This window comes from Nelusetta ayraudi, unplaced genomic scaffold (genome assembly GCF_046127955.1).
Source record: "Nelusetta ayraudi isolate G7.1 ecotype Tasmania unplaced genomic scaffold, CSIRO-AGI_Nayr_v1 ptg000003l, whole genome shotgun sequence".
NCBI lineage: Eukaryota > Metazoa > Chordata > Actinopteri > Tetraodontiformes > Monacanthidae > Nelusetta > Nelusetta ayraudi.
The window spans coordinates 1,513,919-1,531,674 of NW_027466053.1; the positions used below are offsets into that span (position 1 = coordinate 1,513,919).

Consider the following 17,756-nt stretch of genomic DNA (forward strand, 5'->3'; position numbering starts at 1 on the left):
AATGTTAAAATTCCCTATTTCCTATTTAATTTCATTTGGTAAAAATATGTTTATGGTAGATGAAAATGGATGGATGTTTATGCTAGAATAGTATCTTTCTGAAGAAATGCTAGACATGTGGGTTGTCAACAATTGGTTTGAAAGAAGAAGAAGAAGAAAGTGTTTACGTCCGCATCTGTGGAAGAAAAGTGCGCAGTCAAAATTGGGATTCACTGCAAATGAGTAATCGACAAGAACATTTCAAGGGAGATCCAAACTAAAACGTTTGCCCCAACTGTAACTCTAAAAGCCATTTGTTTGCCGATTGAGTGGGTAAGTAGCGGTGGATGGGAAGCGAGCGGCTGTCAGCTAACCGAGCCAACCACTGAAACTACTGCCAGGAAGCATTTTGACCCAAATAGATACTGAGAGACTGAGTTTCCATCCTGGAAAGTAGCCACAGTTCCTCTGGGTACGTGGAACATTCACCCAAACCCCAAACTCCACCCTGCCACCTCCTGGACAGACAGCCGCAAGCTGGGAGCAGCTCTAGAGGACGTCATAAAAAGGTACTGACCAGTTTTTATTATTACAGGCCTGCAACTATTCATTTGATCATAAATACTGTTTTTTTTTTCTCCTTGCCAGCTGATGCAGCGGTGTGTGCACCCTGCGTTTGTCGAAAATTGAGTTTTGTAAAAACTGTTCTAACCTGAAAACAAAAACAAAAAGCACACGTTATCATTTCTGTTTGTCCTTAAGCAAGAGAAATACTTTAAATTTTAAAAATTGCCTCAGAGTGGGTTTTATTATTTTAGAGGTTGAAAGCGAGTTATCTATCTATCTATCTATCTGTCTGTCTGTCTGTCTATGCCGACCTATTCTAATTAATTATTTTTTTTATTTTATCAAGATGGCTTGTGGAGCAGGGCATAATACAGTTCGGTGGGCAGGAAGAATGCGACGGGAAAGAAGGGATGCAAAAGTAAAATACAAAATACACAAGCAAATACTACTATTGGGTTGAAATATGGGGAGGCTTGAATGCATTGATGGCCGGCAGGTGAGTCAGCTGGTGGTAACGAGGAAGACCAGGCACAGGTGAGCCATGCTGATCAGTAGGAGTCAATTCTCTGCCTACCCCCCTCCCTCCACCCCTGGCCCACCCACACAAAATACTGCTACGTGCAGTAGTGTTTGTTGGTTGTGTGTGTGGTGTTGTGGCCGCAACAGCACCCATCCCTTTGGAGAATTGTTATGGTTGTAGTTTGCCACCGAGGGCATCAATTGAGGCTTTTGGAAGGTGACAGCAGAGGATGGGAGAAAAGGAGAAGCGACTCGGGAGACATAATGGTGACGTGAGAGCTTATTGGGTTTGTTTATTGTCAGAGTTCAGCAGACTGAAGGACTCACTGGATTCAACACGGAACCATTTTATTTGTATATTTTGTAAGAGGCCCACGAGGGGACCACTGATGCTGGCTGGCAAAGTGTTAACACATGTGTGAACACATAAGGCACCACAGAGAGAGGGACGGATTCTGCTGGTTGACAGTCCGAGAGAACTACCACACTGGACGGATCTTCATGCTGATGCCCTTCAGGGAGTAGTCGTGGCCCTTCCAGGTGTACCAGCTCACTCCAACTGCAAACAGAGAGGCATCGTGTCCCCAGCGATAAATCCCGTTGGGGTTGGTAGTGTGACAGTCATTGTACCAGAAGGCCCCCAGGAATTTTCTGGCGCAGTGGCCATTCCAGGTATCCTGGTCCTTATCCAAGGTGCTGAACTTGTGACCGTTGTGTGGAGTCATGGAGTCTCCTACAAGGGAAGAGGTTTATCATGTGGACATGTTGTGGTACTTTTTCAACGTGCCCAGAAGCTGTGCTTAACAAACTGCCAAACCCCACAGACACTGCAAATGTCCACCTACAGTTCTGAAGTGTTTTTCTGTCGGGACACACATGAATGCTGTACGGTACAGTTACACTTTGGCCCCAGTGTATAACAGCTGTGTGTTGTAACTCACCTGCACCTCCGTCTCTAAAGTCAGACACCTCCAGGACGTATCCGTCGGACTCCGAGCCAACGTAGAATGAAGAGTAATGTGAATACACTTTGTTCCCTTCAAAGTCCTCCATGTCGACGCGGAGCTCAAACCTCTTCTCTTTTGTCATGTGGTGAAGGTTTTCCAGGCCTCCATGCATGTGTAAATTTATTGTATGCAATGAATAAACAGACTGGATGAAATTTTGTGGTGAAAACAGACAGACTGCGTTTGTTTAATCAAATCAATGAATTCCTGGTTTCAAACTAAGATAGATCTGATGTCAGGACTTCACTTTTATGTTTGTGTCATGAAAACACAGGAATACGTAGTGTTTCTTCCTCACCGAGCCAGTACTCTCCAGCAGCGACACCGAATCCCACCTTGTACTGGTCCCAGGGTCTGTAGAAATTCACAGTGCCATCCATCCTCCTCTGGAACACCTGAGTCAGACGAGAGGGACAAGTGAGGTGGCGATTGAAGTGACGGACCTCACTGGTCCGACATCAGGACAAGTTGAGGATGTCTCGTGGATGTGGCAATGAAGTCGCATCCACAAGAACTCACCCAAACTAAACACTCACCGTCCACCCTCCTCCCTCAGTGTCCGTGTCACAATAGACCTGCACAAACACACGCTTATTCATAAATCTGCTAATGCAACACGTTCACCATGCTTGTCGTCTCAGATGATCTCACTGTTTGTGTCTAAAGTACTGAGAGATGGTGACTACCTGGACAGCAGATGTGGATCCAATGGGATAGATGGTGTACACTCCACTATGACGGCTGTTGTCTGCATTATGGATGTCAGCACAGTTCTCTGGTAGGATTAATGGCTTACAGCTGGTCATCGCTGGAGCCAGCAGGACAAGCAGGGACATCAGCTGGAACAGAGATCACCAGACCTCAAACAGGGAAGACGCCATGCTCATTGAACAGGTGCAGAGTTATCAAGAGGCTGAGTACCAGAACCTCTGAGATGGATATGGAAACTTGACTCACAAAACAGCTTAACGTTACAGTAAAATTCAGTAAATTACCTTCATCGTCAGATTTCTGCTCAGGTGATTGGCTCAAGTCGTGATACCAGTAGGCCTGATGCCTGCCGCACCTGAACAGCTGCTCATTGACAACAAATTTAAAGTGAACTGTTTGTTTTGAGATAGCACAATCCTGGAATCCAAACAAATGGCGTGGCCCAGAGACTCCCAAATCTCCTCACTCATGAAAATTCAGTCCTTTTACTGCCCATAACATTCCATACACGGTAACGGTATGGTCAATAAACAACTTGTGGCGACTTGAGATCTTTGATAACACGCAGTTTCATAATAAACCAGAAAATCGCTTGTGTGGTGAACACTAGGTGGCATGGTCTCACACCAGCCAGGAGAAGTGACGTCAAGGGATGGGGGTGTGTACACAGGGTGGCGGGAGATTTAAAATGACGTGTGTGTGGTGCCAATAAACGAGATGTCTCCTACTCGCAACTGCTCGTCTCCGTAATTGCAAACCTCCACATTGGTGACCCCGACTTGAGCATGCAGGAGGCTAGTCGCGACGAGCAGCCGGGGAGCTCAGCAGCCGGGCAGACTGCTGCAGTTTCCCCCGCGGTTTTTGCGGCAACGATCAAGCTGCCGGAATTTTGGCAGCACGACCCGGATCCCTGGTTCCAGCACATCGAGGCGCCGTTTTACCTTCGAGGAATCACGACAGATGACACAAAGTACTTCCATGTGGTCGCGGCGTTGGATTCCTCCACCACCCGCCGCATTATGGGGCTGCTGAGGGACCCGCCGGCACATGGAAAGTACGGCGCGCTCAAAGCACAGCTCCTCCGGGTGTTCCAGCTGTCCGACACCGAACGGGCAGGGCGTCTGTTGTCTCTCCACGGCCTGGGGGATAGTAAACCCACGGAGCTGATGGAGAATATGCTTGCGCTCCTCTGTGCCGGGGACGCGACATTTCTTTTCGTCCAGCTGTACCTACGCCAGCTGCCGCCACTGGTGCGCACGGCGCTTGCCAGCTCGCCGCTTTCGCGCACCAAGGACTTCCGGGCGTTGGCGGAGGAAGCCGACAGGATCCTGCTGGCATCCCAGCAGTACGGCGTGCATGCCCTGCTCCCGACGCAGCCCCCGGCGGAGGAGTGGACGGCAGCAACGGTGGCTGCGGTTCCAGTGCGCCGGAAGGAGGATCGGGAGTTATGTTTTTACCATCGCCGTTTTGGAGCTAAAGCCAGACGCTGCATACCCCCCTGCTCCTTCACGTGCCAGGGAAACGCCAAGGCCAGCGCTCATTAGCAGCTGCGAGCGCTGGCGCGGCTGAGCAGCTGCTGTTCGTGGAGGATTCCATCTCCGGTCGACGCCTGCTGGTGGACTCGGGCGCGCAGCGTTGCGTCCTGCCGGCATCAGCCGCGGACGCGTTGACGGACAGGCACGGGCCCCCGCTGGATGCGGCTAATGGCACTCCCATTCGCACCTTCTGCACCAGGTTTGTGACTGTGTGTTTTAATGGACGACGTTTTGGGTGGGAATTTGTGATGGCTTCTATCGCAGTGCCTATACTGGGCGCGGATTTCTTGTGCGCGCATAGGCTGCTGGTGGATGTCGCTCAGCGCCGGCTGATAGACGCGGTCTCTTTTGAAACGTACCCCTTCACGAGGGGGAGGTCCGTGCCGCCGGCCCTCGCTAACATCCTGGCTGCCGAGAATACCAGCGGCTCCTCGCCAAGTTCCCCGCGCTGACGGTCCCTACGTTTTCGGAGGCGATTGCCAAGCATGGGGTGGAGCATTACATCGCCACGGTCGGCTCGCCAGTTTTTGCACGAGCGCAGCGGCTCGATGCCGCTAAGCTGGCAATCGCCAAGAGGGAGTTCGCGGCTATGGAGCGGCTTGGGATCGTGCGCCGCTCGGACAGTCCGTGGGCTTCGCCACTGCACATGGTGCCGAAGGCTGATGGGAGTTGGCGCCCCTGTGGAGATTTTCGGCGCCTCAACAATGTCACCACCGCTGACCGTTACCCTGTTCCGCACATCCAGGATTTTTCCACACACCTGGCGGGGGCGACCATCTTTTCCAAAGTGGATTTGGTTCGTGGTTACCACCAAGTGCCGGTCCATCCATAGGATGTACCGAAGACGGCTGTCATCACCCCGTTCGAGCTTTTCGAGTTTCTGCGGATGCCGTTTGGCCTCAAGGGGGCGGCACAGACCTTTCAGCGGTTGATGGATTCGGTGCTGCGGGATATGCCTTTCTTATTCGTGTACCTGGATGACATCCTGGTCGCCAGTGCGTCCGCTGAAGAGCACCTGTCGCACCTTCATCAGCTTTTTGAGCGCCTGAACGGACACGGGCTGATTATAAACCCCGCTAAGTGCCAGTTCGGACTGGCGGCCATTGAATTCCTGGGGCACCATGTCACTCCGCAGGGGGTAGTCCCCCTGCCAGCCAAGGTCGAGGCAGTCACTGCCTTCCCTCGGCCTCGCACCATCAAACCCCTGCAGGAATTCCTCGGCATGGTGAACTTTTACAATAGGTTCATTCCGCGGGCAGCCCACCGAATGCGGCCGTTATATGAAGCACTTCGGGGCAAGAAGGCCAGTGATGAAGTGAGCTGGTCCACGGAGAGAGTGCAGGCCTTTGATGACGCCAAAGCTGCCCTTGCCAGCGCCGCCCTGCTGGCACACCCATCGGCTGCTGCTCCAGTGGCCCTTACCTCGGATGCCTCCGACTTTGCAGTTGGGGCTGTGTGTGAGCAGTGGGTGGGCAATTCCTGGCGGCCTCTGGCTTTCTTCAGCAGGAAGCTTCAGGACAGTGAGAGGAAGTACAGCACATTTGATCGAGAACTGCTGGCACTTTTCCTCGCCACGCGTCACTTTAGGTTCCTGCTGGAGGGCCGGGAGTTTGCGGCCTTTGTCGATCACAAGCCCCTTACCTTCGCCATGGCTAAGGCCGCGGAGCCGTGGTCAGATCGACAGCAGCGCCAGCTCTCCGCCATTTCGGAATATACCATCGACATTCGGCATGTGGTAGGCAAAGACAACCTGGTGGCGGACTGCCTCTCCCGGGCACAAGTTGGCTCTGTACACCTCGGAATGGATTATGCTGCTATGGCTGAGGATCAGCTAGCAGATCCAGAGATCCAGACATTTAGGTCAGCGGCAACGGGGTTGCGACTGGAGGATGTGCGATTCCAGGGCAGCGGCGTCACACTTCTGTGTGACGTATCTACAGGGCAGCCCTGCCCCATGGTCCCCGCTGGTTGGCGCCGCCAGGTTTTTAAGGCGGTGCATTCGCTTTCACACCCTGGAGTGAAAGCCTCCCTTAAGCTGGTGGCGGCGAAGTTTGTCTGGCCTGGAGGGACGTCAGGGGATGGGCTGCTACCTGCGCGGCTTGTCAGGGCGCTAAGATTCACCGGCACACTAAGGTCCCACTGGAGCCGTTCCACATCCCGGAAAGGCGATTTGACCATCTTAATGTGGACCTGGTGGGTCCGCTTCCTCCCTCCCGTGGATTTACTCACCTCCTCACCATGGTAGCCCGGACCACCAGGTGGCCTGAAGTGGTGCCCCTGTCATCCACCACAGCCGCGGAAGTGACTCGGGCGTTCATTTCAGCTTGGGTGGCACGGTTTGGCATGCCCTCAGACCTAACCTCGGACAGGGGCGCCCAGTTCACTTCAGAGCTGTGGACGGCAGTAGCGGCGAAACTGGGGGTGAGGCTCCATCGGACCACGGCATACAACCCACAGGCTAATGGGCTGTGTGAACGGTTTCACCGTTCCCTGAAGGCGGTTCTCCGCGCTACGCTCACGGATGGTAACTGGATGGACCGCCTGCCATGGGTCTTGTTGGGCCTGCGTTCGGCACCGAAAGAGGATCTGCAGTCCTCATCGGCTGAACTGGTTTTAGGCCAACCACTGAGGGTTCCAAGGGAGTTTCTTACGGAGGTTTCAACTTCCACAGCTTTCCATCCTCAGTTCCGGAGCGGTGCCGGGATTTTCACTGTGGTTCCTGCACATCACTGCCTTCCCCGGTCTTACATCCCGAAGAGTCTGCAGTCGGCCGGCTACGTGTTCATCCGTCATGATGCCCACCGTTCTCCCCTCCGGCCGCCGTATGATGGACCTTTTCGCGTGCTGGAGGCGGGACCCAAATCCTTTGTGGTGGATTTTGGAGGCAGGCTGGAGCGGGTTTCTATAGACCGGCTCAAGCCTGCGCATTTGGTCCCCGATGAGCCAGTGGAGTTGGCTCAGCCGCCGCGCCGGTGTCGGCACCCCAACTCTGCCACAGTTTCACCTCTCTCTCCTGTCCCTGTTTCAGGCCTTGCAGCGGACCCTGTCTCAAGGAAAGGGTCTGCACCAGGAAGGCCCTCAATCTCGGACCCCCATCCAGCTCCAGAAACCGTGAAGCGTAGTCGTTGGGGCCGAGTCATTAGACCCCCTGCAAGGGACTGAAATTGTTTTGTTGTAGGGGGTAGTGTGTTTTTTTGTTGTTGTTTTGTTTTCATTGTTGACATGCTTGTCCTGGGTCCTGTTCTGAGTGTTCGGGGGGGGGAGCTGTGTGGTGAACACTAGGTGGCATGGTCTCACACCAGCCCAGGGGAAGTGACGTCAAGGGATGGGGGTGTGTACACAGGGTGGCGGGAGATTTAAAAGGTTGTGTGTGTGGTGCCAATAAACGAGATGTCTCCTACTCGCAACTGCTCGTCTCCGTAATTGCAAACCTCCACACTATTGCATTTAAAACAAACCTGGAATAGTTTATAGGATTTCAATGTCAGAAAATGGAATAACTTGAACAATAACTAGCAGAGCTTTTGCATAACATGCAGTACCCAATGTGGTACAAAATATGACTATTAGCTTGAGGTCCCCTGATACCAAAAAAAAAATGTTTTATTTGGGTGACAAAAGGATAATAATAAAAGTGTGTATAATTGTTTATTTATTCATGTTTTTCATTGTGCTGTAAACTCATGCTTAACTTCATGGATTAAAAAAATAATTCATCAAAATAATGTTAAAATTCCCTATGTCCTTTTTAATTTCATTGGTGAAATTATGTTTATGTAAGATGAAAATGGATGGATGTTTATGTTGGAATCATATCTTTCTGGAGAAATGCTAGGCACGTGTGTTGTAAATGGTGTGGAAGAAGAAGAAGAAAAAGAAGAACTCGCTGGATTCAACATGGAACCATTTTATTTGTTTATTTTGTAAGAGGCCCACAAGGGGACCACTGATGTTGACAAACTGTTGGCACCCTGTGTGGACACGTAAGGCACCACAGAGAGAGGGACGGATTCTACTGGTTGACAGTCCGAGAGAACTAAGACACTGGACGGATCTTCATGCTGATGCCCTTCAGGGAGTAGTCATGGCCCTTCCAGGTGTACCAGCTCACTCCAACTGCAAACAGAGAGGCATCGTGTCCCCAGCGATAAATCCCGTTGGGGTTGGTAGTGTGACAGTCATTGTACCAGAAGGCCCCCAGGAATTTTCTGGCGCAGTGGTCATTCCAGGTATCCTGGTCCTTATCCAAGGTGCTGAACTTGTGACCGTTGTGTGGAGTCATGGAGTCTCCTACAAGGGAAGAGGTTTATCATGTGGACATGTTGTGGTACTTTTTCAACGTGCCCAGAAGCTGTGCTTAACAAACTGCCAAACCCCACAGACACTGCAAATGTCCACCTACAGTTCTGAAGTGTTTTTCTGTCTGGACACACATGAATGCTGTACGGTACAGTTACACTTTGGCCCCAGTGTATAACAGCTGTGTGTTGTAACTCACCTGCACCTCCGTCTCTAAAGTCAGACACCTCCAGGACGTATTCGTCGGACTCCGAGCCAACGCGGAATGAAGAGTAATGTGAATACACTTTGTTCCCTTCAAAGTCCTCCATGTCGACGCGGAGCTCAAACCTCTTCTCTTTCGTCATGTGGTGAAGGTTTTCCAGGCCTCCATGCATGTGAAAATTTATTGTATGCAATGAATAAACAGACTGGATGAAATTTTGTGGTGAAAACAGACAGACTGCGTTTGTTTAATCAAATCAATGAATTCCTGGTTTCAAACTGGGATAGATCTGATGTCAGGACTTCACTTTTATGTTTGTGTCATGAAAACACAGGAATACGTAGTGTTTCTTCCTCACCGAGCCAGTACTCTCCAGCAGCGACACCGAATCCCACCTTGTACTGGTCCCAGGGTCTGTAGAAATTCACAGTGCCATCCATCCTCCTCTGGAACACCTGAGTCAGACGAGAGGGACAAGTGAGGTGGCGATTGAAGTGACGGACCTCACTGGTCCGACATCAGGACAAGTTGAGGATGTCTCGTGGATGTGGCAATGAAGTCGCATCCACAAGAACTCACCCAAACTAAACACTCACCGTCCACCCTCCTCCCTCAGTGTCCATGTCACAATAGACCTGCACAAACACACGCTTATTCATAAATCTGCTAATGCAACACGTTCACCATGCTTGTCGTCTCAGATGATCTCACTGTTTGTGTCTAAAGTACTGAGAGATGGTGACTACCTGGACAGCAGATGTGGATCCAATGGGATAGATGGTGTACACTCCACTATGAAGGCTGCTGTCTGCATTATGGATGTCAGCACAGTTCTCTGGTAGGATTAATGGCTTACAGCTGGTCATCGCTGGAGCCAGCAGGACAAGCAGGGACATCAGCTGGAACAGAGATCACCAGACCGCAAACATGAAAGACGCCATGCTCATTGAACAGGTGCAGAGTTATCAAGAGGCTGAGTACCAGAACCTCTGAGATGGGTATGGAAACTTGACTCACAAAACAACTTAACGTTACAGTAAAATTCAGTAAATTACCTTCATCGTCAGATTTCTGCTCAGGTGATTGGCTCAAGTCGTGATACCAGTAGGCCTGATGTCTACCGCAACTGAACAGCTACTGCTTGACAACGAATTTAAAGTGAACTGTTTGTTTTGAGATAGCACAATCCTGGAATTCAAACAAAGGCGTGGCCCCGAGACTCCCAAATCTCCTCACTCATGAAAATTCAGTCCTTTTACTGCCCATAACATTACACACACGGTAACGGTATGGTCAATAAACTTGTGGCTACTTGAGATCTTTGATAACACGCAGTTTCATAATAAACCAGAAAATCGCTATTGCATTTAAAACAAACCTGGAATAGTTTATAGCATTTAAATGTCAGAAAATGGAATAACTTGAACAATAACTAGCAGAGCTTTTGCATAACATGCAGTACCCAATGTGGTACAAAATATGACGATTAGCTTGCTCATGATCATGCTTAACTTCATGGGTTAAAAACCCCCCCGATAAATGTCAAAAATGTTAAAATTCCCTATTTCCTATTTAATTTCATTTGGTAAAAATATGTTTATGGTAGATGAAAATGGATGGATGTTTATGCTAGAATAGTATCTTTCTGAAGAAATGCTAGACATGTGGGTTGTCAACAATTGGTTTGAAAGAAGAAGAAGAAGAAAGTGTTTACGTCCGCATCTGTGGAAGAAAAGTGCGCAGTCAAAATTGGGATTCACTGCAAATGAGTAATCGACAAGAACATTTCAAGGGAGATCCAAACTAAAACGTTTGCCCCAACTGTAACTCTAAAAGCCATTTGTTTGCCGATTGAGTGGGTAAGTAGCGGTGGATGGGAAGCGAGCGGCTGTCAGCTAACCGAGCCAACCACTGAAACTACTGCCAGGAAGCATTTTGACCCAAATAGATACTGAGAGACTGAGTTTCCATCCTGGAAAGTAGCCACAGTTCCTCTGGGTACGTGGAACATTCACCCAAACCCCAAACTCCACCCTGCCACCTCCTGGACAGACAGCCGCAAGCTGGGAGCAGCTCTAGAGGACGTCATAAAAAGGTACTGACCAGTTTTTATTATTACAGGCCTGCAACTATTCATTTGATCATAAATACTGTTTTTTTTTTCTCCTTGCCAGCTGATGCAGCGGTGTGTGCACCCTGCGTTTGTCGAAAATTGAGTTTTGTAAAAACTGTTCTAACCTGAAAACAAAAACAAAAAGCACACGTTATCATTTCTGTTTGTCCTTAAGCAAGAGAAATACTTTAAATTTTAAAAATTGCCTCAGAGTGGGTTTTATTATTTTAGAGGTTGAAAGCGAGTTATCTATCTATCTATCTATCTGTCTGTCTGTCTGTCTATGCCGACCTATTCTAATTAATTATTTTTTTTATTTTATCAAGATGGCTTGTGGAGCAGGGCATAATACAGTTCGGTGGGCAGGAAGAATGCGACGGGAAAGAAGGGATGCAAAAGTAAAATACAAAATACACAAGCAAATACTACTATTGGGTTGAAATATGGGGAGGCTTGAATGCATTGATGGCCGGCAGGTGAGTCAGCTGGTGGTAACGAGGAAGACCAGGCACAGGTGAGCCATGCTGATCAGTAGGAGTCAATTCTCTGCCTACCCCCCTCCCTCCACCCCTGGCCCACCCACACAAAATACTGCTACGTGCAGTAGTGTTTGTTGGTTGTGTGTGTGGTGTTGTGGCCGCAACAGCACCCATCCCTTTGGAGAATTGTTATGGTTGTAGTTTGCCACCGAGGGCATCAATTGAGGCTTTTGGAAGGTGACAGCAGAGGATGGGAGAAAAGGAGAAGCGACTCGGGAGACATAATGGTGACGTGAGAGCTTATTGGGTTTGTTTATTGTCAGAGTTCAGCAGACTGAAGGACTCACTGGATTCAACACGGAACCATTTTATTTGTATATTTTGTAAGAGGCCCACGAGGGGACCACTGATGCTGGCTGGCAAAGTGTTAACACATGTGTGAACACATAAGGCACCACAGAGAGAGGGACGGATTCTGCTGGTTGACAGTCCGAGAGAACTACCACACTGGACGGATCTTCATGCTGATGCCCTTCAGGGAGTAGTCGTGGCCCTTCCAGGTGTACCAGCTCACTCCAACTGCAAACAGAGAGGCATCGTGTCCCCAGCGATAAATCCCGTTGGGGTTGGTAGTGTGACAGTCATTGTACCAGAAGGCCCCCAGGAATTTTCTGGCGCAGTGGCCATTCCAGGTATCCTGGTCCTTATCCAAGGTGCTGAACTTGTGACCGTTGTGTGGAGTCATGGAGTCTCCTACAAGGGAAGAGGTTTATCATGTGGACATGTTGTGGTACTTTTTCAACGTGCCCAGAAGCTGTGCTTAACAAACTGCCAAACCCCACAGACACTGCAAATGTCCACCTACAGTTCTGAAGTGTTTTTCTGTCGGGACACACATGAATGCTGTACGGTACAGTTACACTTTGGCCCCAGTGTATAACAGCTGTGTGTTGTAACTCACCTGCACCTCCGTCTCTAAAGTCAGACACCTCCAGGACGTATCCGTCGGACTCCGAGCCAACGTAGAATGAAGAGTAATGTGAATACACTTTGTTCCCTTCAAAGTCCTCCATGTCGACGCGGAGCTCAAACCTCTTCTCTTTTGTCATGTGGTGAAGGTTTTCCAGGCCTCCATGCATGTGTAAATTTATTGTATGCAATGAATAAACAGACTGGATGAAATTTTGTGGTGAAAACAGACAGACTGCGTTTGTTTAATCAAATCAATGAATTCCTGGTTTCAAACTAAGATAGATCTGATGTCAGGACTTCACTTTTATGTTTGTGTCATGAAAACACAGGAATACGTAGTGTTTCTTCCTCACCGAGCCAGTACTCTCCAGCAGCGACACCGAATCCCACCTTGTACTGGTCCCAGGGTCTGTAGAAATTCACAGTGCCATCCATCCTCCTCTGGAACACCTGAGTCAGACGAGAGGGACAAGTGAGGTGGCGATTGAAGTGACGGACCTCACTGGTCCGACATCAGGACAAGTTGAGGATGTCTCGTGGATGTGGCAATGAAGTCGCATCCACAAGAACTCACCCAAACTAAACACTCACCGTCCACCCTCCTCCCTCAGTGTCCGTGTCACAATAGACCTGCACAAACACACGCTTATTCATAAATCTGCTAATGCAACACGTTCACCATGCTTGTCGTCTCAGATGATCTCACTGTTTGTGTCTAAAGTACTGAGAGATGGTGACTACCTGGACAGCAGATGTGGATCCAATGGGATAGATGGTGTACACTCCACTATGACGGCTGTTGTCTGCATTATGGATGTCAGCACAGTTCTCTGGTAGGATTAATGGCTTACAGCTGGTCATCGCTGGAGCCAGCAGGACAAGCAGGGACATCAGCTGGAACAGAGATCACCAGACCTCAAACAGGGAAGACGCCATGCTCATTGAACAGGTGCAGAGTTATCAAGAGGCTGAGTACCAGAACCTCTGAGATGGATATGGAAACTTGACTCACAAAACAGCTTAACGTTACAGTAAAATTCAGTAAATTACCTTCATCGTCAGATTTCTGCTCAGGTGATTGGCTCAAGTCGTGATACCAGTAGGCCTGATGCCTGCCGCACCTGAACAGCTGCTCATTGACAACAAATTTAAAGTGAACTGTTTGTTTTGAGATAGCACAATCCTGGAATCCAAACAAATGGCGTGGCCCAGAGACTCCCAAATCTCCTCACTCATGAAAATTCAGTCCTTTTACTGCCCATAACATTCCATACACGGTAACGGTATGGTCAATAAACAACTTGTGGCGACTTGAGATCTTTGATAACACGCAGTTTCATAATAAACCAGAAAATCGCTTGTGTGGTGAACACTAGGTGGCATGGTCTCACACCAGCCAGGAGAAGTGACGTCAAGGGATGGGGGTGTGTACACAGGGTGGCGGGAGATTTAAAATGACGTGTGTGTGGTGCCAATAAACGAGATGTCTCCTACTCGCAACTGCTCGTCTCCGTAATTGCAAACCTCCACATTGGTGACCCCGACTTGAGCATGCAGGAGGCTAGTCGCGACGAGCAGCCGGGGAGCTCAGCAGCCGGGCAGACTGCTGCAGTTTCCCCCGCGGTTTTTGCGGCAACGATCAAGCTGCCGGAATTTTGGCAGCACGACCCGGATCCCTGGTTCCAGCACATCGAGGCGCCGTTTTACCTTCGAGGAATCACGACAGATGACACAAAGTACTTCCATGTGGTCGCGGCGTTGGATTCCTCCACCACCCGCCGCATTATGGGGCTGCTGAGGGACCCGCCGGCACATGGAAAGTACGGCGCGCTCAAAGCACAGCTCCTCCGGGTGTTCCAGCTGTCCGACACCGAACGGGCAGGGCGTCTGTTGTCTCTCCACGGCCTGGGGGATAGTAAACCCACGGAGCTGATGGAGAATATGCTTGCGCTCCTCTGTGCCGGGGACGCGACATTTCTTTTCGTCCAGCTGTACCTACGCCAGCTGCCGCCACTGGTGCGCACGGCGCTTGCCAGCTCGCCGCTTTCGCGCACCAAGGACTTCCGGGCGTTGGCGGAGGAAGCCGACAGGATCCTGCTGGCATCCCAGCAGTACGGCGTGCATGCCCTGCTCCCGACGCAGCCCCCGGCGGAGGAGTGGACGGCAGCAACGGTGGCTGCGGTTCCAGTGCGCCGGAAGGAGGATCGGGAGTTATGTTTTTACCATCGCCGTTTTGGAGCTAAAGCCAGACGCTGCATACCCCCCTGCTCCTTCACGTGCCAGGGAAACGCCAAGGCCAGCGCTCATTAGCAGCTGCGAGCGCTGGCGCGGCTGAGCAGCTGCTGTTCGTGGAGGATTCCATCTCCGGTCGACGCCTGCTGGTGGACTCGGGCGCGCAGCGTTGCGTCCTGCCGGCATCAGCCGCGGACGCGTTGACGGACAGGCACGGGCCCCCGCTGGATGCGGCTAATGGCACTCCCATTCGCACCTTCTGCACCAGGTTTGTGACTGTGTGTTTTAATGGACGACGTTTTGGGTGGGAATTTGTGATGGCTTCTATCGCAGTGCCTATACTGGGCGCGGATTTCTTGTGCGCGCATAGGCTGCTGGTGGATGTCGCTCAGCGCCGGCTGATAGACGCGGTCTCTTTTGAAACGTACCCCTTCACGAGGGGGAGGTCCGTGCCGCCGGCCCTCGCTAACATCCTGGCTGCCGAGAATACCAGCGGCTCCTCGCCAAGTTCCCCGCGCTGACGGTCCCTACGTTTTCGGAGGCGATTGCCAAGCATGGGGTGGAGCATTACATCGCCACGGTCGGCTCGCCAGTTTTTGCACGAGCGCAGCGGCTCGATGCCGCTAAGCTGGCAATCGCCAAGAGGGAGTTCGCGGCTATGGAGCGGCTTGGGATCGTGCGCCGCTCGGACAGTCCGTGGGCTTCGCCACTGCACATGGTGCCGAAGGCTGATGGGAGTTGGCGCCCCTGTGGAGATTTTCGGCGCCTCAACAATGTCACCACCGCTGACCGTTACCCTGTTCCGCACATCCAGGATTTTTCCACACACCTGGCGGGGGCGACCATCTTTTCCAAAGTGGATTTGGTTCGTGGTTACCACCAAGTGCCGGTCCATCCATAGGATGTACCGAAGACGGCTGTCATCACCCCGTTCGAGCTTTTCGAGTTTCTGCGGATGCCGTTTGGCCTCAAGGGGGCGGCACAGACCTTTCAGCGGTTGATGGATTCGGTGCTGCGGGATATGCCTTTCTTATTCGTGTACCTGGATGACATCCTGGTCGCCAGTGCGTCCGCTGAAGAGCACCTGTCGCACCTTCATCAGCTTTTTGAGCGCCTGAACGGACACGGGCTGATTATAAACCCCGCTAAGTGCCAGTTCGGACTGGCGGCCATTGAATTCCTGGGGCACCATGTCACTCCGCAGGGGGTAGTCCCCCTGCCAGCCAAGGTCGAGGCAGTCACTGCCTTCCCTCGGCCTCGCACCATCAAACCCCTGCAGGAATTCCTCGGCATGGTGAACTTTTACAATAGGTTCATTCCGCGGGCAGCCCACCGAATGCGGCCGTTATATGAAGCACTTCGGGGCAAGAAGGCCAGTGATGAAGTGAGCTGGTCCACGGAGAGAGTGCAGGCCTTTGATGACGCCAAAGCTGCCCTTGCCAGCGCCGCCCTGCTGGCACACCCATCGGCTGCTGCTCCAGTGGCCCTTACCTCGGATGCCTCCGACTTTGCAGTTGGGGCTGTGTGTGAGCAGTGGGTGGGCAATTCCTGGCGGCCTCTGGCTTTCTTCAGCAGGAAGCTTCAGGACAGTGAGAGGAAGTACAGCACATTTGATCGAGAACTGCTGGCACTTTTCCTCGCCACGCGTCACTTTAGGTTCCTGCTGGAGGGCCGGGAGTTTGCGGCCTTTGTCGATCACAAGCCCCTTACCTTCGCCATGGCTAAGGCCGCGGAGCCGTGGTCAGATCGACAGCAGCGCCAGCTCTCCGCCATTTCGGAATATACCATCGACATTCGGCATGTGGTAGGCAAAGACAACCTGGTGGCGGACTGCCTCTCCCGGGCACAAGTTGGCTCTGTACACCTCGGAATGGATTATGCTGCTATGGCTGAGGATCAGCTAGCAGATCCAGAGATCCAGACATTTAGGTCAGCGGCAACGGGGTTGCGACTGGAGGATGTGCGATTCCAGGGCAGCGGCGTCACACTTCTGTGTGACGTATCTACAGGGCAGCCCTGCCCCATGGTCCCCGCTGGTTGGCGCCGCCAGGTTTTTAAGGCGGTGCATTCGCTTTCACACCCTGGAGTGAAAGCCTCCCTTAAGCTGGTGGCGGCGAAGTTTGTCTGGCCTGGAGGGACGTCAGGGGATGGGCTGCTACCTGCGCGGCTTGTCAGGGCGCTAAGATTCACCGGCACACTAAGGTCCCACTGGAGCCGTTCCACATCCCGGAAAGGCGATTTGACCATCTTAATGTGGACCTGGTGGGTCCGCTTCCTCCCTCCCGTGGATTTACTCACCTCCTCACCATGGTAGCCCGGACCACCAGGTGGCCTGAAGTGGTGCCCCTGTCATCCACCACAGCCGCGGAAGTGACTCGGGCGTTCATTTCAGCTTGGGTGGCACGGTTTGGCATGCCCTCAGACCTAACCTCGGACAGGGGCGCCCAGTTCACTTCAGAGCTGTGGACGGCAGTAGCGGCGAAACTGGGGGTGAGGCTCCATCGGACCACGGCATACAACCCACAGGCTAATGGGCTGTGTGAACGGTTTCACCGTTCCCTGAAGGCGGTTCTCCGCGCTACGCTCACGGATGGTAACTGGATGGACCGCCTGCCATGGGTCTTGTTGGGCCTGCGTTCGGCACCGAAAGAGGATCTGCAGTCCTCATCGGCTGAACTGGTTTTAGGCCAACCACTGAGGGTTCCAAGGGAGTTTCTTACGGAGGTTTCAACTTCCACAGCTTTCCATCCTCAGTTCCGGAGCGGTGCCGGGATTTTCACTGTGGTTCCTGCACATCACTGCCTTCCCCGGTCTTACATCCCGAAGAGTCTGCAGTCGGCCGGCTACGTGTTCATCCGTCATGATGCCCACCGTTCTCCCCTCCGGCCGCCGTATGATGGACCTTTTCGCGTGCTGGAGGCGGGACCCAAATCCTTTGTGGTGGATTTTGGAGGCAGGCTGGAGCGGGTTTCTATAGACCGGCTCAAGCCTGCGCATTTGGTCCCCGATGAGCCAGTGGAGTTGGCTCAGCCGCCGCGCCGGTGTCGGCACCCCAACTCTGCCACAGTTTCACCTCTCTCTCCTGTCCCTGTTTCAGGCCTTGCAGCGGACCCTGTCTCAAGGAAAGGGTCTGCACCA

The 17,756-nt window shown here is 51.8% G+C and overlaps 3 protein-coding genes across 3 annotated transcripts; all 3 read right to left on the minus strand.

Annotated features, from left to right (window-relative positions):
* Nucleotides 1-1,406: 1,406 nt before the first annotated feature.
* Nucleotides 1,407-3,160, minus strand: LOC142889411 (microfibril-associated glycoprotein 4-like). Its single transcript, XM_076028139.1, has 6 exons — nucleotides 3,068-3,160; nucleotides 2,759-2,911; nucleotides 2,609-2,647; nucleotides 2,371-2,467; nucleotides 2,007-2,174; nucleotides 1,407-1,798 (listed from the first exon to the last, which is right to left on the minus strand). Exons 1-6 carry the CDS (start codon nucleotides 3,071-3,073, stop codon nucleotides 1,545-1,547), a joined length of 717 nt encoding a protein of 238 aa, XP_075884254.1. The 5' UTR covers nucleotides 3,074-3,160; the 3' UTR covers nucleotides 1,407-1,544.
* A 5,049-nt stretch (nucleotides 3,161-8,209) lies between these two features.
* Nucleotides 8,210-9,983, minus strand: LOC142889420 (microfibril-associated glycoprotein 4-like). Its single transcript, XM_076028151.1, has 6 exons — nucleotides 9,878-9,983; nucleotides 9,569-9,721; nucleotides 9,419-9,457; nucleotides 9,181-9,277; nucleotides 8,817-8,984; nucleotides 8,210-8,608 (listed from the first exon to the last, which is right to left on the minus strand). Exons 1-6 carry the CDS (start codon nucleotides 9,881-9,883, stop codon nucleotides 8,355-8,357), a joined length of 717 nt encoding a protein of 238 aa, XP_075884266.1. The 5' UTR covers nucleotides 9,884-9,983; the 3' UTR covers nucleotides 8,210-8,354.
* A 1,792-nt stretch (nucleotides 9,984-11,775) lies between these two features.
* LOC142889429 (microfibril-associated glycoprotein 4-like) lies at nucleotides 11,776-12,908 on the minus strand. The gene is made up of 3 exons (XM_076028163.1): nucleotides 12,740-12,908; nucleotides 12,376-12,543; nucleotides 11,776-12,167 (listed from the first exon to the last, which is right to left on the minus strand). The coding sequence occupies exons 1-3, from the start codon at nucleotides 12,819-12,821 to the stop codon at nucleotides 11,914-11,916; spliced, it is 504 nt and encodes a 167-aa protein (XP_075884278.1). The 5' UTR covers nucleotides 12,822-12,908; the 3' UTR covers nucleotides 11,776-11,913.
* Nucleotides 12,909-17,756: the final 4,848 nt, after the last annotated feature.